General features: G+C 56.3%; 2 protein-coding genes across 3 annotated transcripts; both read left to right on the top strand.

Moving 5' to 3' along the window:
- Positions 1-4,204: 4,204 nt before the first annotated feature.
- On the top strand, positions 4,205-6,022 carry LINGO3 (leucine rich repeat and Ig domain containing 3). The gene has a single exon (XM_007442716.4). It carries the CDS (start codon positions 4,205-4,207, stop codon positions 6,020-6,022), a length of 1,818 nt encoding a protein of 605 aa, XP_007442778.1.
- A 2,169-nt stretch (positions 6,023-8,191) lies between these two features.
- On the top strand, positions 8,192-20,824 carry LMNB2 (lamin B2). 2 transcript variants are annotated; one of them, XM_088147312.1, is made up of 12 exons: positions 8,192-8,602; positions 8,716-8,852; positions 10,909-11,065; positions 12,926-13,051; positions 13,218-13,388; positions 13,591-13,716; positions 14,131-14,351; positions 14,638-14,902; positions 15,031-15,138; positions 15,437-15,556; positions 16,473-16,577; positions 16,964-20,824. In XM_088147312.1, exons 1-12 carry the CDS (start codon positions 8,339-8,341, stop codon positions 17,003-17,005), a joined length of 1,842 nt encoding a protein of 613 aa, XP_088003438.1. In that variant the 5' UTR covers positions 8,192-8,338; the 3' UTR covers positions 17,006-20,824. The 2 variants fall into 2 exon arrangements, with proteins under 2 accessions (XP_088003438.1, XP_088003439.1); XM_088147313.1 differs by having other exon boundaries at positions 17,405-20,824.
- Positions 20,825-21,258: the final 434 nt, after the last annotated feature.

Raw genomic sequence — 21,258 nt, forward strand, 5'->3', positions numbered from 1 at the left:
TGCTGGGATCATATACTTATTTGGCGAGACTTATTCTTGGCAAATCCATGCTGGCTTCTGGTAATCAACACTATGCTTTCAAAATTCTTTCGGACTAATTTTATTATGATCTGCTCTTGATCAGTCTGTTTTGCCTGTAGTTTGCAGGATCCCCACTTTTTTTGAAAAAAGGGACAACCATGGGCCTCCTCCCTTCATCCAGGACTTCATCGTTTTGCCAGGGTTTCTCAGACAACCTGTAAAGGGTTTTGCAGGTCATTTATTCAGTGCATGAGGTTGTGATTAATTTGCTCCTGTAGACTTTAAGTCACTCAGAGGTATCACCACAGTCCTTGGCATGGTCCTCAGGGCTGCATCATTCATTCCCACATGGCTCAGTAGAAAGGAATAGTTGCCAGTGGTCATAAAGAGTCTGGGGAGTCTTTCCGTCACATCCCACCTGTGAGCCCCAGGAAGGGAGCCAACGTCTCTTGATAGGCTGTCCAGCTGATGGTTTCAGCAGTCCCTTGGGGGGTCTCCAGGCCCCACCGTCTTGTCCTTCCTCCTCTCCAGGGCAGAGGCAGGAATCCCCCCCCCTTTGCAGAGTCCACTCTGTCCATCTTTCAGGTTTGTGGCAGCTGCTCTTCATCCAGGAACCCAGAAACATCAAGGGGGGGTGCAGGGGGGCTCTGGGCCTATTTTGTACCCTGAAGCATAAGAGTTCTTCTGGACAGAGTTGGGCCTTTGCACCGTATCCTTCTGTCTCCCCATCCCTTCTGGGAGGCCTCACGGTGTTGCTGGCTCTCTACAAGCACTTCCTAAATCCATTCAAGAATTCCCGTCTGTTCTCTTTCCAGAGGGCAACCAGCCTGCACTGACAGCACATGTAATTCGTTTTGCCTCCAGGAATGATGATGATGATGATGACGATGATACATTTAACACCATCAAACAACATCTACCTATCCCAGGTCCTTGGGTAGGACTCGATAGGTGGATAAAAATCCCAAATCCAGTCTAAACATTTGGGTGACTGTGCGACCATCATCATCATCATCGATTAAACTTGTATGCCACCTGACTCCATATGACCCTGGGCAGCTCACAACAAAGAAAGAAATTACAATAAAACCAATAAAAGATAAAAGATGGCAAGTGTGATGAAGCAGGGGGTCTCCCTCTCCCGAGCCAGGTCTTCGCTGTTCGGAACAGCAGCAGAGCGGGGGCCACCCGTATCTCAGAGGGAGCCTCGTTCCAGAGGGCAGGCACCGCTACAGAGAAGGCGCACTTCTGAGGTCCTGACAGATGGCATCGTTTAATCGAAGGAACCAGGCGGATACTGTGGGAGACACACGGTCCTGCTAGTAACCAAGCCCTGTCATGTAACTGCACATCCCTTGCAGTTTGCGAGAACACTTCCGCCGTCACCATATTCTGCTGATGAACAAGAGAAAAGAACAAACCCATTCCTCCCCTTGACCCCCCCCCCCAGCTCTTATTTGCTGTCCCCGTTTGCTCACTCAGTCCCGGGGGAGCTTGCTGCCTTATAGTTCCCCTGAAGCTGCCTCAACTAGGTCAGCAGCAAGCATGGGCCCAAGCAGAGCACTGTGGCAGTCGACAGCTGCTTTCCAAGGCTTGTAACAAGTTCCCTCCTTGCCAGCTATGCACAGGAGAGGGCCTGAGGGCTTCCAGGCCAGCTCAAGAACAGGAAGCAGGGAACTGGAACAGAGTCTTTCCATGGGGGGCTTTCCTTCTCTCTTCACTATATTTTTAAACCACTCTACATAGCTGTGTCCACCTATCGAGTCCTACCCAAGGACCTGGGATAGGTAGATGTTGTTTGATGGTGATAGCTGTAGAGAGTCAGGAAGATGACCTTGATGAAGAAATGCGGGAACCGTTGCCTAGGCAAAAGGGACTGAAGCATTTTTTTAAGTCCAGAGCATTGAGATAACATTCGGAAGCGACTCAGACAGATAAACTATGAGGAGGAGGAGGAGGAGGAGGAGGAGGAGGAGGAGGAGGAGGAGGATCAGGCTTGCAAGATTCTGTTGTTCTCAGTAACGCAGTAGTAGTTTTAGCTTCAATAAAAGTAGTTTTAGCCTTCCTGTGGAGTTGATTTCCTGGTCTAGTCGACCTAGTGGGGAGACAGTAGCAGTTACAATTAAGACCAACTAATCATCAAAGCAAAAACATAATGCATAATAAATTCATTAATAAATATGCAAACATTATGCAATGTAAACTCAGAATCAAGGAAAAACATTGTTAAGGTCTTGGGTAGTACAACCCACAAATTTTGGAGGAAAGCATCTGCCTGGGCAAGAACTGGAAACAGCAGGCCACCTTAGCAGAGCCACTGTGTGGCTCCCTATGAAAAGAACTGCACTGACCCACAAGCATGCGGAGAGTCCGGTGGCTGTTTCAAAGCTTGGGAAGCAAGCGCTCTGAAGCCTCGACTGGAGGGGAAAGCAGCTTTCTCATTTCCTGTTCTTTTCTCTTGCCTCCAGTTGGATTTAGGCAGGCCGGCTCCCCTTCCTCCCCGCCCCTGGCTTTGGTCCTGGTCTGAGGCCAGGCCAAAGGCAGCAGGAGGCGCCCCCGGGGGCTGAGAAGCCCCCAGCTCCACACCCGCTTCCTCCAAGCCGGTGGCACACGTCCCCCCCCATCTATCCTTCTGGGTCCCCAGCCCGATTATAAATACCTGTAAGAGGCCCAAACACACACGGTTTCGATACAAAGCCCTCTTGATCGGCCCTGCTGCGCGCCTGAGCGACTGCCTACCTCAGAGGCTGCTTCGGACTCAGCTGTGGGGCAGGAAAGCAGCGGGCTCCATCCACCTGGGGGGAGCCGAGCAGCCAGCGACGGAGCGGAGGCGGCACTGGGCTTTCGCCAAGGAACAAAGGAAAAATGTTACCTGAAGGAGCTCTTGATGATCTCCAGTCCCTTTGGCGTGCCAGAATGATTCCTTCTGGGGGCACAGGAAGTGTGCCCTCCGATCGATGGGGCTATATTTGCACAAGAAGCTGAAATGAAGTTTCAGAGCTCTTTTACTGTCCCCCGTGCACACCTTCCTCGGGGCCATGCCCACCTGGAAGCTGGAATGAAAACTCGAGGCAGGCAGGCAGGTGGCCTCCCTCCCTCCCATGGGCCACCCCAGGAAGCTCTAAGGGTGGTCCTGGCTGGGAATCAGTGGTGAAAACCTTGGGGCCAAAGAGTGAGGGGAGAACACCTTTGCAGATCTCCTCACCTTCCGGACAACCCTCCTGGGTGGGCTGGCAGGAGCCAAGGGGTTTCCCAGGTTCAGTTAGGTGACGGTGCCCCCTGGGATATATGGGGCTCCCCACCCCCTTGCCTGGGGGGGTTCTGAGCAAGTTGGAGGCCCTGGGCTTCTGTGCTTGTCTCCCATCCAGGCACAAGGTACCCAAGTCCAACAGCACCCTCCACCTCCACAATGGCAAAAAATAGCCATTCTGTGGTAGTAAAAGCAGAGGGGAAAAAGAGGACAAGGGGCATGAAATAATTCAAAACCAGCTTCTGTCTTCACAAAGAATGTTAAATTGTGTCTATTTCTGCCACTTTTGCATTACAGGTAGTCGCCGGGTTAAGAACACCCAGTTTAAAGACGACCCACAGCTAAGAACGGAACCTCGTGTAGCAAAATGCAAGTTAAACACACAATGGTTTGAGTTAATTACACAATATTAGTTATGCAGTATTATACAATAATACTGTTCCAGCTTAAATACTAATTCGACTTAAGGACAGATCTTTGGAATGGAACTCGTTCTTAAGCTGAGGACTACCTGTATTTTGTAACTGTACCTATTTATGGATTAATCTACAAAGGATGGATTCTGAAAAAAACTGCCTAGGATGTTTGTGATCTGCAGACAAGAAAACCCTCTTGGTTCTGTGTACAGGGACAGTGCTTCAGGGGTGGGGGTAGCAAGAAGGTGGAAGGTGCACAAGGGTGCGCGCGCGCGCACCCCCCCCCCTTGAAGCTTCAGTTCTGCCTAGACCCTTTGGAGGGTGGCGCGGGCTCAGCTCTTTGGCCAGGCAAGGGGGCCTGCTTGGGGATGCTCAGCCCTTCCAAGCAACCTCAAGGCTCAGGGGTGAGACCTGAAGGCACAGCCACAAATCCTGCCAGGGTTTGAGTAACCTTCTGTTTCTCTCTCTCCCCCCTGCTCCCAGGTGTGTGGGAAGATGGTAATGTGCCTGTAGGACCATGCCCCACACCATGCAACGTGGCTTTCTCCTCCTGGCCGCCTGCTGCTCCCTCCTGAGCATCACCCCCATTTCAGCCTGCCCAGCTCGCTGCGAGTGCATCCCTCACCTCAAGTCCGTCGCCTGCCATCGAAAACGCCTCACTTCTGTGCCAGAGGGAATACCAACAGAGACCAAGATCCTGGAGCTCAACAAGAACCGCATCCGCTGCTTGAACTCGGGGGAGCTGTCCTCGTTCCCCATGCTGGAAGAGCTGGACTTCAGTGAGAATATCATCACAAACATGGAGCCGGGGGCCTTCAGCAACCTATTCAGCCTACAGGTCTTGCGGCTACGACGCAACCAGCTCAAGCTGATCCCACCGGGCATCTTCCAAAAACTGACCAATCTTACCCTTCTGGATATCAGTGAGAACAAAATTGTCATCCTTCTGGACTACATGTTTCAAGACCTGAGAAACCTGAAGCACCTAGAAGTAGGGGACAACGACCTGGTTTATATTTCCCGAAAGGCCTTCTCTGGCTTGGTCAGCCTCCAGGAGCTGACCATTGAGAAATGCAATCTTACTGACCTCTCTGCAGATTCCCTCTCCCGCTTGCAAAACCTGGAGACCCTCCGGCTCAAGCACCTCGGCATCACCCTGGTGGAAGATCAGAACTTCAGGAAGCTTTATAATCTATGGCTTCTGGAGATTGACAACTGGCTGTCACTGGAGGACATTTCGCCCAATGCCTTCCAGGGACTTAACCTCACCTCCCTTTTTATCACATTCACCAACATCACAGCAGTGCCAATGACAGCCCTGAGGAACCTGGTGCATCTCGTGCACCTAAACCTGTCTCACAACCCGATCAGCACAGTGCCAAAGGGCGCCTTCCAGGAGCTCACCAGGCTCCGGGAGCTGCACATGGTGGGTGCCCTGCTGGCCTCGGTGGAGCCCCAAGCGCTCTACGGGCTGAGGCAAATCCGTCTTCTGAACCTCTCCAGCAATTTCTTGTCCACCTTGGAAGAGAGCGCCTTTCACTCTGTCAACACCCTGGAAACACTCAGGGTGGACCAGAACCCCTTAGTCTGCGACTGCCGCCTACTCTGGATCCTCCAGCGCCGGAAGACGCTGAACTTCGATGGGCGGCCACCCATGTGCTCCTCGCCACTTGAGATTCAGGGCAATGCCCTGCACGACTTTCCGGACTCTGTGCTGTTTGAGTATTTCACCTGCCAAAAGCCCAAAATCAGGAACCGCAGCCTCCAGCGTGTAACAGCTTACAAGGGGCAGGCAGTGTCCTTCCAGTGCCGGGCAGAGGGGGAACCTGTGCCCTCTATCAGCTGGGTGTCTCCCCAACATAGGATGATCACCTCCAAAAGTTTGGGCCGAGCCACCGTCCTGCCCGGCGGAACGCTGGAGATCCGCTATGCCCAGGCCCAGGACAGTGGGACCTACATTTGCATCGCCAGCAACGCTGCCGGCAACGACACCTACTTTGCCACCCTGACCGTCAAAGGGCCCCCGGCTGACAGCATCCTGGACGCAAACCGGACCTGGGTTCTCAGGGACTTCAACGACACTTCCCACAACGACACCCAGGTCTTCATAAAGTTCACTTTGGACCTCAAGACCATCTTGGTGTCCACGGCCATGGGATGCATCACCTTCCTGGGCGTGGTCCTCTTCTGCTTCCTCCTCCTCTTTGTTTGGAGTCGGGGCCGTGGGCAGCACAAGAACAACTTTTCTGGGGAATACTCCTTCCGCAAGGTCGATGGTCCAACCACAGCCTCGGGGCAGGGCGGAGCCAGGAAGTTCAACATGAAGATGATTTGAGCATCTGGCGGGCGATGCTCTGTCCATCACGGGAGGGGGCTCCTGTGGCGGCTGCTGCTGCTGCTGCTGCTAAGGCAGGTGGCACAAGGCCCACTCCCTCTTTAACGGAGCCTGGGAGCAGCAGTCAGCAGGCACCAAAGAGGGAGTGCTGTCACTCCCCTGCCCCGCTCAGCTCAGCTGCAAGGCCGGGAGGGTCAGGATCAAGGGCTTGTGATCCGCAGGGCACATTCCCGCTTCCCAGTAGCGCCCTGCACGAGCTCCTGGCAGGCCAGGCACAGTCCTGGGCTCCGGAACGGCCACTCACGCCTCCACCACTTGGGGATGGGGGCCAAGGGTGGGTTGCCGGCGCTCGGTTGGCAGACACGTGGCCAGGCCAGCGAGCACAGCCCTCCCCCCACCGCCCATGGCAGATGGCTTGAGCAGAGCTTCCAGCGCGGAATCTCTCACGAGCAGCTTTGGCTGGGGGAGCATTTACCCCACTAAGAATATTGGCTGCGCTCCCCGGAGTCCGCCGTCACTGTGCTTCCATCCCCCCCACCCGATGTCTCTTAGTCAGGCGGGGAAATAGAACCTGTGGTTTTGGAAATCCTCCCATTGTAGCCGACGTTAGGGTTTTGTATCTCAACTATGCATTTTTCAACGACGGAGAGCATTCCGTTCGGGCTCTGAGGAGCCTCACCTGTCTCTTTTTTAGACAAAATTTTGAAAACCCAGGCTCAGCTGATGGGTTTTTAAACACATTTTATACGCACGTCCACTGTCTTCCTAGGGGACAGGGCCGCAAGGCTGGGGTGGGGCAGCCCCTTCCTCTCCCCTTCGGCCCACCCAAGCAGAGCTGAGCACCGGCGGGTTTCGCTGGGAGATGCGACGCCTCTGCAGCCCCTCCTCGGGTTTCTAACAGGAAGGTCAGCAGGGCAGCCGCAGCCCGGAGGCTGGCGTGGAGCCCCCTCCCCTCCCCTCCCGCAGGGGGCTGGCCGAGAGCCACAGCGCCACGGCACACGGCAGGAATCTCGGAGGTTTCCCCAAAGCCTCCCCGGCTGCGCGGAGACCGGGGCTTCCGCTGCGCCATGAGGAAAAGCCCGGCTCGCCCGCCCAGGCCTGGGGGCGCCGGACGCGGCTTCCCAAGGCTTCCGCGGGACAGCGACCGGATCCCCACCCCGGGCACCTTTCGGGCCCGGGGCCCAGCGCTCGCCGCGGCAGCCAAGGGCGGCTCACGCACCGGAATTAGCCGCGGCGTGCTCGGTTGCGGCCGAGCCACACCGACGGAGGCTTGACCAGCGAGCCACAGTCGCCCCACAGCTGCTCAGCACGATGCCGAGTCCCGCCCGCGTGGCCGGCGAGCCTCCGTGGCCCCTGACCGTGCCGCGGCTGCTCTCCTTCCGGACTCGCGCCCGCCCTTCTGCTGGCCGGCGAGGAGCCCCTTCGGGAGGGGAGCAGCGCAGCGCCGCCCCGCCTCGGGCAGCTCCCGCTCGCAACGCCGCGGGAAGGGGAAGGGGCCGGAGCCTGCGCCAAGCGCGGCCTCCCAGCAGCGGAGCCTCGACGCCCCGCAGCTGCCCTCCCCCCGGGCGAGCGCCAGCTGGCGGACCAGAGGGGGCTCCGGGGGTGGGGCTGACCGGTGGGGCGAGGCGAGGGGCCCTCCCGGGTGACTGGTCCGGCCTACCTCGCGGGGCCGTCGTGCAAGGGCGCAGCCGCGCCCGGCGGAGTGCGAGGAGGGCCGGCCGGCCGACCGGCCGGCTCCGCCATCAGCCGGGGCGGGCTCGCCTGCCGAGGCCCCGCGACCAGCTGCCCTCTCGCGTCCGCTGCAGGAAGACCCCTGGCCGGCGGAGGGGCTCCTCCCGAGCCCGGAGCGGCGGCGGCTGGGGGAGCGCGGCCCCGCGGGAGCGTCAGTAAAGACGGCGGTTCCGCGAGACCCGCGACTCTCCTCGTCCGCTTGCGCGGCGCCCGGGGGCTTCCCGTCTGACGACGACGACGACGACGCCCCGCCGCGCCACGCTTCCCCGACGGCCAGCTAGCCAGCCAGCGGGCGGCCTCGGGCCAAGGCCCCGCGGGCCCCGAGAGGAACCCCAGCGCTGAGGAAGGCGCCCCCCGCCCCGGGCACCTCCAGCCTGCCGCCGCTGCACGCGACCGCCCGGCGGCTCCCCGGCCCCGGAGATGAGCGCCGCCCTCGCGAGAGCCTCTCGAGCCCAAAATGGCGGCCCGCGCGGCACTACATCCCCCAGCGGGCGCCGGGTCGAGGGACGCCCTTTCCCGAGCTGCCCCGCGAGGGGCGGTGCCTCCCGCCGTCCGTTGGCGCGCGCCGCCATTTTGTGTGATTGAATGAGCCGCGCTCGCCGACGGCCGCCGCTCGCCATGTCCGCCGCCACCGCGCCGCCGCCCCCCGCGGGCGCCCCCCGCCCCGCCGCCGCCGCCGCCGCGACGCCCCTGTCGCCCGCGCGGCTCTCGCGGCTGCAGGAGAAGGAGGAGCTGCGGCAGCTGAACGACCGCCTGGCGCACTACATCGAGCGGGTGCGCGCCCTCGAGCTGGAGAACGACCGGCTGCTGCTGCGCGTCTCCGAGAAGGAGGAAGTCGTCACGCGCGAGGTGGGCTCGGCGGCCGCGCACCCCGAGGGCCGGGCCGGGCCGGGCCCCGCGGAGCCCGGCGGCCCCCGCGGAGCCCGGCGGCCCCGGAATCGCGGCTTCCCTCTCTCCCGCAGGTGACGGGCGTCAAGGCGCTCTACGAGTCCGAGCTGGCCGACGCGCGGCGGGCGCTCGACGAGACGGCCCGGGAGCGCGCCGAGCTGCAGATCGAGGTCGGGAGGCTGCGCGCCGATTTCGAGGAGCTCCGGAGGAGGTAGGCGGGGGGCGTCCCAGGCGGGGCCCTTCGGGAGGGAGGCGGCTGCTAGCGCGTCTGGGGGCGGGCGCCCGGAGCGAGCCGGGGCGGCGACCGCCTGCCCCTGCCCCTGCCCCTGCCCCGCGCGCACCCGCTCCTCCTGCCCCTCGCGGCGCCCGACGCGCGCTTTCTCTCCTCCTCCCGCGGAGCGCAGGGCTGCCCGTGGGACAACCCCGCCTGGCCACGGCGGAGGCGGGGGGCCTTCCGCCCCGCCCCGCCCGTACGGCTGAGACGGGGGTACAGGCCGGGGGCCTCAGAAGCCGCCCTCGCGGGCCTGCCTGTGCCGACTGACGCGAGGGCTTCAGCTGGCGCGCCCTGCGGCGCTGGGTCGTTCTCCGGACGCTCCCTCTCTGCCCTGTGGCAAAGCCCCTGGAAGCCCTCCAGCTGCCAGCAGCTGCAGGAGCCGGTTGGCAGGAGCTGCTCGTTTGGGCACGGGCCCCCCGCTGCTCGCACCGAGCAGTGCCCGGGGAACAGGAGAACCACGGAAGCTCAGAAGGAGGTGCAACGGCTGAGTCGGACCCTGGCTCTCTGCCATCGTTCTTTGAGTCCGGATCCTGTCCGCCTGCTAATGGAGGCGCCACCGAACCCTGGTCAGTCCAGGGATGCCAGGGTGCTGCCCCCTGCAGACAGCCGAAAGCCTGGAGCCTTTCACGCATGGCGTGCCAGAAGTACGAGCTGCACGAGTCCGTGCAGGCACCCACGCGTGTCATCTGGGTCCCTTGGGGGAGAGTTTGGAAGGCGCTTCCAGACTTAATGTGCTGTGGCGTTCACCTGATCGGACCCCTTCCGCATTCTTGCATCATCAAGCCTTATCAAAGAGCTTCTAATGATAATGGTAAAAATAACATCTTGCTAGGTCTGTCTGGAACTCGCAACTCAGAGAGAATGAATCCTGCACAAATTCGCTTAATACTTTCTCCAATTGAATTGTTTATCTAATGTTTTACGCATGTTTGAAAGCGGGTCTTGGACGTTTCCAAATTAAACATCCCAGGGAAATGCCTGTTTATCCTCTGCTTGAACTCACTTGTGAAGGGCAACCCAATTCTTTTCTGAGTCATGGGTTCCGTTCTCAGATTGGTCTTACTCTCAGAAATGGTGTTCTGACATTTGGTTGGGATCTGCCTTTGTGTGACTTAAATCCGCAGTTCGCTATCCTACGCTCTGAAATGAGAGAAACCGGGTCTAGTCCCCCTTCCAGGCTGTCTGACACACCCTGATCCTCATCCCTTCGCAAAGCTCTCTTCCTTTCTTCACAGGACTGTTTCTGGCCTGGTCACCCTTTTCACCTGCTGTTCTAGATTGCCTGAACAGTACCTAAAGTAGGGGACCTAGAACCAGACACGGACACGTGTGCAAATTGTCTTTCTCTTGGTGCAGCCTAAAGCTCTATTTGTTTACGTTGCCACGGCAGGTGGACTCGTATTCAGTTAAAGATGTTGTAAGAGGAGAGCCATGTTAGTAAGGTGGCAGGAAAACCAGGAGTCTGGTAGCATCTTTTCCACCTTGCTAATTTTCTTAAAAGGCAGAAGCTTTCATGAGCTCCTTCTGTACCTGAGCCTACCAATCATACCCAGTTGGCAATCGGTACCACCCCAGTTTTTCTTCCACAAGTGTTGGGTGGGCGCCTCTCTTCCCAGGGGCCAGGCAGCCATGGGTGGGGGTCTTAATTTGGATTCCTGCTCCAAGCAGGAGTTAGATTGGGTGGCCCCTTACAATTCTAGGATTTGATTATTCTTTTCCAAATTGGGGAGGTCTCCTTTGGGGGTGCACTGTTTCTGTGGGCTAGGTAGAAAAAGGCCTGCCTCCTGAAGCTGCTTTCACGTGGGTCTGCCCCACACACTGCCTTCGGCCCGTAGAAGCAGATTTGCCTGATATTAGAAGGGCAAGAAGCATCAGGTTGCTGTCCCTGTTTCGGGTGCTTGGAAACAGCTGTGGGAACAGGCCTCTGACCAGGGGGTGGTCAGTGTTCCCTTTTGCCTTGTCCCCGAGCTGAGCCGTTTTGTTTTTTTCTTAGCTATAAAAAGAAGGATGGGGAGTGGTCCACATCTCAGGGTCGCATCAAGGAGTTGGAAGTCCTCTTCCATCGAAGCGAAGCAGAACTCACTGCCACTCTGAGTGAGAAGCGCAGCCTGGAGGCTGAGGTGGCTGATGCACGTGCCCAGCTGGCAAAGGTAAAGGTGTGGGAGGCCAGAGGTAGCTGCCAAGTGAGAATGTGGCAGAGAACCAGGGTTGGTAGTTGCAGCGGTCTGGCGGCCGAGGGAGGAGCTGAAAGGGCCTCTGTAACGTTGCTTGTTTCCACTCGGTAAGCTCAAAAAGCAGATACTGCCACATGTGCTGCATGCAGTCGAGGCAGTGGTGAGAGAGGTTTGTGAAGCCCTTAGAACTATCTGCAGTACTGAGAACTACCATGGGAACAGAGCTTCGTTTAAGAGGTATTATTACAGGTAGTCCTCAGTCGACAACCACTTGTTCAGTGACCATTCAAAGTTACAACAGTGCTGAACAAGCGGTGGTCACAACCAGTCCTCGAAGTTCCAGCCATCGCAGCACCCCTGCAGTTATGTGATCACAATCCGAGCACTTGGCAACAGGCTTATACTTAACAACCATTGCAGCATCCCACGGTCACATGATCACAATTTGCGACCTTCCCCGCCAGCTTCCCACAAGCACAGTCAAGGGGAAGCCAGCAAGGAAGGTCGTAAGTTGCTCAGGTAAGTCTCCCCCACCCATGCACCCTTCCCCAGCCCCTCTCCGCTCACACCCCGCCTCACCAGCCACCCACACACCCTTGCACACGTTCCCTGAGCCTTGTTGCGTTTGCACCGTGCCTCCCCGGCCACTCACACACCCTCCAAGCCCCCGCACACTTGCACCGCACACCCCTCCACCCAGCAACAGCCACCCCAAGCCCCGCTGCACTAGCTGTAATGGATCCTACACAGAGAAGGTTGAACCAGATAACCTCTACGATCTCCAGCTCCGGTTCTGTGATTGGACGGAGCTGTGCGGACTCTGAAGGGCTACAGGGGAGTTCTAAAGGGTTTACAGGCTTTCTCTCCCCGGTGACCCAGAAACGTCATACGGATCCTTCCCAGAGCTGTCCCAAAGCCTCGGCCCCAGAGCTTCCTGCCAGCGTTGGTCTCCTGCGGCCTTCTGCTTTCGCCCAGTTTGCTGAGCTGGCACAGAGTGTGTGGGGTCTGTTTGGGGAGAGACCTACAAAGCAAAACCTGGGGCTGCACCCAGCTCCCAGGGAAGCGCAGCAAGGGAGCTCGTTTGGGAGCCTGTCTCTTTCCCTCAAATGTCACAAGGGAGGATCTTTGCTTCTTCTTGGGAGGAGCTCTGCGCCAGCTCATGCGCTGACCAGTCTAGTTTCCTCTAGCTTGGAACGCAACTGTCCGTAATATGCGTGGCATATTGCGTAGGGCATCCTCCCTTTCGGCCAGAGTGCTTTCTCCTGCTCCTCGGCCTGCTGAGCAGCAGAAGGAAGAGGGGGATTTCTAAGGAGCGGGAGAGCCGGGTACTCGGGCATCAGGTTTTAACTTGGACGTCAGCCGTGGGCCGGGCCTCTTTCCTGCTGTTCCCAACTGTTTCTGACGGCCTCTGAGAGACTGCCTCTAGGCAGAACACCGGGGAACCGGAAGAGAGGTGGGGTGAGCTCTGGGCTTTGCTCGGGGAGGTGGCCAATGGGTCTGAAATGGTGCCGGGCATGGAGAAAGTCGACCCCAGGGGGAGATGCTTGGAGGGGCCAAGGTAGGCCTTTAAACTAAGGAAGGGGCCGTCACGCAGGATGGCAATGCTCCCTGGCAAGGAGGGTGTCTCTCTCCTGCTCAAGTGGAAGACCTTCACAGCCATGCTTGGCCTGCCTGCGGAGGAGCAGATCCCCACAAGAGCCCTTGACGGCTGCCGTCTCAGCCCTTGAGGAAGGAGCAAGGCAGCCAGGCCAATGGCAGTGCCCTGCAGAGACCTGGCCAGTGTTGCTGCTTCTGCTGGTGCAGCTCCCTGAGCACTCTCCTCTGGCCTCTTCCCAGTCGGAGGACGCCCATGCCGTAGCCAAGAAGCAGCTGGAGAAGGAGACCCTCCTGCGGGTGGACCTGGAGAATCGCTGCCAGAGCCTCCAAGAGGAGCTCGACTTCAGGAAGAGCATTTTTGAAGAGGTGGGACTGGGTGCTACCCTTGGCTGGAGGGGCTTTTGGCTGTAGCTCTGGTGCTCCACAGCACACTGCTTCCCGCGGGACCTCTGATAGGGAGAATGGGGGGTCTGGCTCCGTGTGAAGGAGCAAAGGCCGTCCCTTCTGAGCCTTTGGCGGGGTTCCCTCTCAGGAAGTGAGGGAGACCCAGAAGTGGCACGAGCGTCACTTGGTGGAGGTGGACAGCAGTCACCAGAAGGAGTATGAGTCGAAAATTGCCCAGGCCCTGGAAGACCTGCGGAGGCAGCATGACGACCAGGTCCAGCTCTACAAGCTGGAATTGGAGCAGACCTATCAGGCCAAGGTGAGCCACAGCCTTCTCCAGGTGGGAGGAGGGAGGCGCTGGGTTGGCCTAGTCCGGGGGGTGGGGGTGTCTTGCGACCCGTCGGCTTAAAGCCCTGCGCTGGGCTGTCCCCTTCTCGCCCGTCTCAGGGCACATGCCGTAAATGCAGCAGGTGGGGCTGAAAATTCTCTGGTCGGTCCAAGCAATACATTCTCTTTCTCAGCTGGAGAACGCCAAGCTCTGCTCGGATCAGAACGAACGGGCGGCCAGTGCCGCTCGGGAAGAACTAAACGAGGCCCGCATCCGGATCGAAGCTCTCAGCTATCAGCTCTCTGGGCTGCAGAAGCAGGTGAGGCGTGAAAGGCCCACTGGGTCCGGCTCTCTTCCTTCCCACATCCCCGGTTCCAGATTTGCAGACCTCAGTCCTGCCTGGGAAAGTTGCTGAGGGTGGGATGTGCCTGCCTGCTGCAGCCCCTCTAATCTAAACAGAAATGCTTTTGGGTGGCTCCTCCAAGGAGCCCTTGGCTGCCCATCAGGATGTGGCCCAACGGATGATGGAGTTGCCTCTGGTGACCCTTGGCCCCCTGACAGTTCAGATGCAGCCCCAGGGGTTGGAGAAGGGAGCTTACTCCAGAAACAGGCGTCCACAGGGAGTTGGAAAAGGCGGCTTCAGGGCTTCCTGGAGAAGAAGGTTCAGATTTGACTTTTTCAGAGAACAGAGGAAACCTGTGTGCCCCTAAGCGCTCCTCCCTCTCCTCTGCAGGTGAGCACTGCGGAAGAGCGGATGCGGGACTTGGAGGAGCTGATGGCCGGCGAACAGGAGAAGCTGCGGAAGATGCTGGATGCCAAAGAGCGGGAAATGACGGAGATGCGGGACCAGATGCAGCAGCAACTAATGGAGTACCAGGAGCTCCTGGATGTCAAACTGGCCCTGGACATGGAAATCAGCGCTTACCGAAAGCTTTTGGAAGGGGAAGAGGAGAGGTAGGCACCCCAGGTCCCATTCTGACTGGATGGGTCAGGGAACGTGGCTGGCAGCAGGTCCTTGGACACTGCCCTCCCTGAGCCCCGAGGACCAGCGGCCCCTCCCTGCAGGGAGAGACATGATGGGATGCCCAAGGAGGCGATTGGCAGAAGGGCATCTGGGAAGAATCTTGGCAGGGCATAGGCCAAATGGAGTCCGGGAAGAGCCTCCCGCCACACCTGCGGGCAGGCTGTGGTGTCTGCTCCATGAGGGACGTTGCCCAGGCTCCCCCTTGTTTCCCGCCAGGCTCAAGCTGTCTCCAAGCCCCCCGTCCCGCATCACCGTCTCCCGAGCCACCTCCTCCAGCACCTCAGCTACTCGCTGTTCGCGGGGGAAGCGGAAGCGGGTGGAGGCCGAGGAGCTGTCAGGTAGCATGTCCGGCGGGGTTGGACGCAGGAGCAGCACCAGCAGCTTCCGGGTTAGCCAGCAAGCCTCAGCCAAGGGGAGCATCAGCATTGAGGAGGTGGACCCGGAGGGGAAGTTTGTTCAGTTGAAGAACCATTCTGACAAGGTAGGCTCACCTGAACTCTGAGAAGCTCAGTTGACCGTTCCTCCCCTCGGTTTGATTCCCACGGGGCTGTTTTGTGCCACGCAGTTCTGCTAATTGGGCAGGGGCTAAAAAACAAGCTCCCTTAACAGGATCAATCTCTTGGAAACTGGAGGCTGAAGAGGAAGATTGGAGAGGGAGAGGAGATTGTGTACAAGTTTACTCCAAAGTACATCCTCCGGGCCGGGCAGACGGTGACAGTAAGTCCTGGAGTGCCCTCCCCTGCATCCGAGTGTTGGGAATGTCCATCTCCCAGTGGTCAAATCACCACCATCACCCTCTTTTCTTCAGGGCCCTTTCCAGCCCTCAAACTCTTTGGGGATTGCAGTTCTGCTCCTACCCTAGAACGGCCCCCATGACTGAGAGGTGCATTATGCCTGGCCTCTGCCCGTGCCAGGCCTTTGGGTGGGCGAGAGGCGGGCTGGGCTCTGGCTGGTCAGGACGGGAGAATCAGGCCCAAGGGAGCTATGCAAGTACCAACCTTGGCTGTCTTCCTAGATCTGGGCTGCTGAGGCTGGGGTGGCACATAGCCCACCCTCAGTCCTAGTCTGGAAGAACCAGGGCAGCTGGGGCACTGGAGACCATATCCACACGTGCCTGGTGAACTCTGATGGAGAGGTATGTTGGGGGAGGGGCATGGCGTGGGTGTCGGAAAGAGGACTCTGAGGAGAGGGGAAGCAGAAGAAGAGATTTTTAAAGAATTATCTATTTTTTAATTTATTAAAAGCTACTTCTGTGCCATCACAATCAAAAGAGATTTTGGATGGTTTATTTAATATTGATACAGGTTAAAACATTCACAGTAGGGTAAAACAACTACAAAAGCAATAAAAATAAAAGCCATACGACATAAACTACAAATAAAATAAATGAAAACAAAGATGGCAACATTCATATCAGGGGGAAGCTCTCCGAAACAGTTTGGTCTTCTGAAAGACCAGCAAAACTGCCAGCAGAAAGTGACGTGTACAGAACTTTGCAGGAACCAGCTTGGGGAACAGGAGGGAAAATGTCGAGCCTGTCCCCCAGAAGACAGCCTCTTGCTTTTCTCCCAGGTGGCATTTCACTTGGGTTATCCACCTGGCCTTATTTTGAAATTGCAGACTTAAATCCCTCTGTATAAAGGTTCCCCCCGACTCCTTTACTCCCTTTGCAACAGCAGGAAGAGATTGGCCTGATTGGTTCAGTGGAGGGTGGTTTGAGGGACCGGCTGAAAACGTCACTTCTTGCTAGATGTTCCCTGGACGCCCTGCCCTGGATATACAGGCAATCCCAACCCTCTTGGCCTTCAGGAAGGCCACGAAGGCCTGATTTTTCCCTCAAGCACTGGGACCAGGAGGCTGATGGAGCCGGGACACAGAGTTTTATTGGGGCCTCAGTGTTGTTTTTTGTTTTGATTTTTTTGCTCTAATTGTATTCTTTCTTTATTGCTGCTCAGCCTGGTAGGTGGGTGGCCATATAACAAGTAAATAGCTAAATAAACATCCAGAGGCTTCTCCAGTGACGCAAGGAGTGTTTCTGCTCTCCCTCCTAGGAGGTTGCTGTCAGAAGTCTGACCCAGTTGTCCGCTGCGCTGCAGGAGAACGAGGAGGAGGAGGAGGAGGCTGAGTTTGGGGAGGAAGATCTCTTCCACCAGCAGGTAGCCTCAGAAGGGCGGCTCACTCCCAGCCGGCTGGAAGGGGAAAGGAAGCTCCTCCACGGCTCCCTCCATCTTTTCTTCATGCCGATAGGCAGAAGGAGGGGCACGTTGAGAGCCACTTCCTGGGCATAATGGTGCCCGCAGAGCGGTGGCACTGCGGCCTCCCTTCTTGTCTGTAGTGGGGCTTCCCTTTAAGCCCAAGGGGGCCTTGGCAACAGGATGGCCCCCGAGAGGCTCCTCTGCCCTTGCGAGGACTGGCTTTAACGGGGCCAGGCGCCCTGCGTGTCGCGGAGCCTTTGCCCGCTGCTGTTCCTCAGAGCGGGGCAGAGGGAAGGAGGGACGTCGAGGTGAGGTTCATCTTCAAGCTCCCTTCCTTCTTCTTCCAGGGGGATCCCAGGACAACGTCCAGAGGATGCGCCATCATGTGAAAGGAAGGAGCCCTCTTGGCTTTATGTTTCTCTCCCTCCCTCTTTTCTTTTACCTGCATTCATGGAAAACTATTTTTCTAGGTCTTCTATGACTTATTTTTACTTTGAGTGGAATTGAGTTTTCAAACCCTTTTAAAAAGCCAGAAGCGAATCAGCCAGAACTGCGCTGGTTGCCTGCTGCTGTTGCTTTTCAGCCACGAGCCAAGGGCAAGGAATCCCCCGCCACGGGCAAGGAACAAGGGTTTGAATCAGGGTTTGGACTCCGGATCAGAGGCTTTGGGACTTGAGGGTGTTTCCATGCTCTTCTGCTCTCTTGGCTTCCTGGAATTGGGGCTAAAAAAAGTCACAGAATTGGAAATGGCATCCAAGGATTATCTAGATTTGTCCCCTCTGTTGCAGGAAATCGGTTAGTCTCTAATGAGATGGGTGCCCAGCCTCTGCTTGAACATCTCTGACAAAGAGATCCCACCAGAATTAGCAAGTGACCAGACCACTTGGAAGCCACTGCAGAAGGACGGGGGGCAAAGGTGAGTGCGCAGCGAAGTAGCCCAGAGTTACTCCAGGTCTCCTACAGGATGGGCAGCAAGTAATGTGTTGGGATTTGAAACCACATGAGCCCCCGATGGAGGCGGGACACATTTGCCATGCTGCTTCTCAGGATAACGTTGCTTAAGGAGGGTGTGTTGCGTAAGAATGCTGACCTGCCGGCGGCTGCATCGCCATCAGTATCTTGGTATCATCTTTCTTAAGTATTGTGAAAAAAAGAACCCTTCCATAACCAGTTATCTGCTGGAAGATCGTAGAAATACCCTTGAAATCCAATCTTGTCAACGTTGTGTACTTTGGGATTCTAAAGTATTTTGAATTACAGAAGCCATTTCAGCTGGAATTCTTACCACTAAGTGTTCGCTCTCAAATGAATGTGCCCCAACTTAAATTAGCTCTCATAGTCCAAAACAAAACCCTAAAAGTTACATTACATTTGTGTTTAGCTCTGATCTTCCTCTTCAAATGCTAGCCTTGAAGCTCACTGCCTTGGTTCTGTGTTTTATTTTTTTTAAATAAGAGCATTAAAAATTGGAATCCTAATGAAAAAAATCTTGAGAATTTCAGTGAGCTACATTCCCAAGAGTTGGTAGATAGTCCATCACCTGAGACTCTGCCACATCAAATGTCTGAACTGCCAGGTGTCACCTTGGGCGCTCGCTCTTGCGGGACTGAGCGTGCGAAAGCCGCCTCTGATCATCAAGCTGTGAAACACGCATCTTCCTAAAGGGACCCTTCAGGCAAGCCAGCTGTCCAGTGTCTCACTTGCTCTGAAGCCTAGAGGACTCGAAAGGGCCTTGGAATCTCCACAAGGGGAACATCCCAAAATTCATAGGATGTAAACAGGGCTTCTGACCCTAAGTCCACTGGCTACTTCTATGACATCCCTGGGGCTTTAGCTCAAGGGTGTGTGGACATTTTGGCAGCAGTAAGACATGCTGTCAGAGAGAAAATATTTAACGAAGGGATAGATTGGGTATCTGTCTGAGACAGTCGCTTAACTGTAGCAGGATTGAGAATGAGAAATCAAACTTAATATGAAAATAATGTTTAAGGAGCCAACATTCCAGAGATATTTTAATGCTACATAGTGTGTTAATGACCAATGTGAATTAATGTAAAAGTGTTTTAGATTTAGAAGCTCTGATCCACTTTTTATGGAGCCACTAGTGTTAAAGCCCTGAAAAGGGAGCTTGATATTGGATAAATTTAAATAAATTGTTGTCTTCCTCCCCCGCCCCCCTTAGGTCATATTCCCACTCAGCTTGAAGGAGGGAGGCCGAACGGGTTGCTCAGAAGGAAGGGTCTGGGGTGGTTTGCCAAGGTCACGCTCCTCGTGGTCTGCTCCTCTGACCCCAGGGCTCCGCCAGCGGCTGCCCCTCTGAGCTGGCCGGCGCCAGCTTTCCTGCGCCTGCCGTGTGTGGAGGCGCTGCTGGGTTAAGCAGGTGCTCAGCAGAGGAATCCCGGAGCTGAAATGGGTTCTGCCAGGGGCCCTTTGCGGAGTCCCACCCGCCAGGCTTTGTGCTGGATTCTAGCAGCACCACTCTGGGCTGCAGTGATGGCGGTGATTCACCTGTGCCCTTGTTCATCGAAACGTCACTCCAGCACCGTCTGGCTCATAGACTGGAGTGGCTGCTTTTTGGGTGGCCAAGGGCCACTGGCCCAGGCCTGGGGCAGAGGAGGCTGGAAGGTTTGCCAGTCCAAAGTCATTCCAGGTGTGCTGAGTCTAAGTTGGAGGCTTCGTGCGCCAACGTCTTCCGATGGTTGTGGCCGCCCCCTCCCCCTCCTCAGACAGCATCTTTGCAGAAGAAGGTTCCTAAGGAGAGCCTGCAGAAAAGGGGTTCTGCCATCCCAGAACACAGAGCAGGCCAGGAGTGGAGGCCGTGTAAATCCCCGCTGGGGGGAGAGAACTGCTGGGCCTTGGGCCTTTCCCCTCCTAGCTACTGGAGTTAAGGCTGACTTGCTGCTTTTGGCAGGAGGCTGCTGCAGAGCATTGCCGATGCCTTAGGTGCGCACAGAGTGTCAAGCCCCACAGCCTGGGTCCCTTAGTCGGCCATCGTCACGGCCTTGGCTGCCGTGTCACCCCCTGCCGACCCCTCCGGCCTTCCAGCGTATCTCCTCTTGTGAGTCTTAAGCCACCAGCCCGATCTCCCGTCTTCGCCTGCCCAGGCCCTTAACTGGGAACTTGACCTCCACCTTATTGGTCTCAAACCTCTAGTCGCTCACTGTACGGTCTGCAGGAGAGAGAAAGAAGGGAAGTGCATCATCTTTCAGACAGCCCCACCCGTGCACACGCACACCCCTTCCCCAGGGTGAAGTTCCTTTGGGGCACTATTGGATTGCCTCAGTCTTTCTGTGTGTGTCTTTTGCTCTGCGGCCTGGAAAGGCTTTCCTGCAGAGTGCCCCAGAGTAGATGGAGGGCAACCAGGGTTAGCTGGGAGATCCGTTCAGCACCTGATCAGTGTTTGGTTGTCACTTGAGACCCACTGCTTTCTTCGCTCTGGGAATATGCCTTGCTTTGTACTTTAAACAAAATGTGATTTCTTTTATATTTTAAGCCCATGTTTACACATGACTATTGATGAATCTTAACACCACTTTGAAATGCTAAAGTTTAGTGAATAATTGTCAAATGGAGTACCGAACACTGGATATTTGTGGGGTGGGCATTTGGGACGCCCTCAGTTTCATCTTTCCATTGATAGCCGTAACCACCTCAGCATATCCCCTAGCTGGCTTGCTCCTGGTGAACTCGACTCTAGAAGAAAATACCCAGTTCTTCCACTGTTTGTTTCAGGCATTTTGTGGGGTCCTTTTCCCCGCTGCCCTAAATCCAGGGGATATTCCCTGGAAGGAATATTGATAGCGCTTGGCTACCCCTGCAGAATTACACTACGTTTTGCAAGCAATGTCCTTTCTGACACCCATGGCAGAGAGAGCAGCTTTGACTTTATACAGGCCCATTTCCTTATTAGAACTCTATTTTTGTAGCAGTGTGATTTTTTACTTGGAAGTTTTGTTTCTGAAGAACGGGAGCAGCTGTGTTTATGTGAAAGGATCTGCTTCTCAGACGAGAACAGTGGTGCGGCACTTAACGTTAGCCGATGCATGGCTTTGGGAGGAAACTGGCCTACACTGTCGCATTTCAGTGTCATTTTTGGGTTCTTATGGATATGCATGCTCAGTGTCTGTCTTTTTCAGCAATTTATAATAATACATTTTTTTGACCGGAAACCTTTTGTACGACACTCAAATAAATGTTTTGCATTTTTATCTGGGCGCTCGTGCAGGAAGCTTTCTCACGCTCACCCACACTCACACAGATTTGATGTGCTGGAGAATTGTGGACAACAGCCTGGAGCTGAGAGCCCGCTGGCGCATTGCCGGTGCCCCTCAGTCTGTCACTGTGGGGAGAACAACCTCAGGTGATACTGGGGGCGTGCAAAGGATTGTGATCTGGGAGTACCATGTGGGGGGCTGAGAGACAAATCGCTCGGCTTTTCTCACGCTCTGGAGCAAGCAGGTCATGCTGCTGCTGTCAAGCCTTTTGGCAGACGGTTTTCTTCCGGCCAACACAGAAGCAACAATTGGGTTGCTGGTTTGGTTTGGGGGGTGGCAAACAGCCTGGGGAGAGTTTTTTTACCCAGTTGCCAGAAAGGATCACCTGCCCAAAGCCTGGGTGGGAAGGCTGAGGACTGGGGAGGGCA

The sequence above is a fragment of the Python bivittatus genome, unplaced genomic scaffold (genome assembly GCF_059951505.1).
Source record: "Python bivittatus isolate LINGU-HERP-01145 unplaced genomic scaffold, Pbiv_v1 ctg000500_np1212, whole genome shotgun sequence".
Taxonomy (NCBI): Eukaryota; Metazoa; Chordata; class Lepidosauria; order Squamata; family Pythonidae; genus Python; species Python bivittatus.

Bases quoted from the DNA above. Each gene is read 5' to 3' on its own strand.
- LINGO3 (XM_007442716.4), top strand. From the start codon at position 4,205: ATGCCCCACACCATGCAACGTGGCTTTCTCCTCCTGGCCGCCTGCTGC.
- LMNB2 (XM_088147312.1), top strand. From the start codon at position 8,339: ATGAGCCGCGCTCGCCGACGGCCGCCGCTCGCCATGTCCGCCGCCACC. The intron at 11,066-12,925 runs GTAAAGGTGTGG...GCCTCTTCCCAG, and splicing joins CACGTGCCCAGCTGGCAAAG to TCGGAGGACGCCCATGCCGT. The intron at 15,557-16,472 runs GTATGTTGGGGG...TCTCCCTCCTAG, and splicing joins TGGTGAACTCTGATGGAGAG to GAGGTTGCTGTCAGAAGTCT.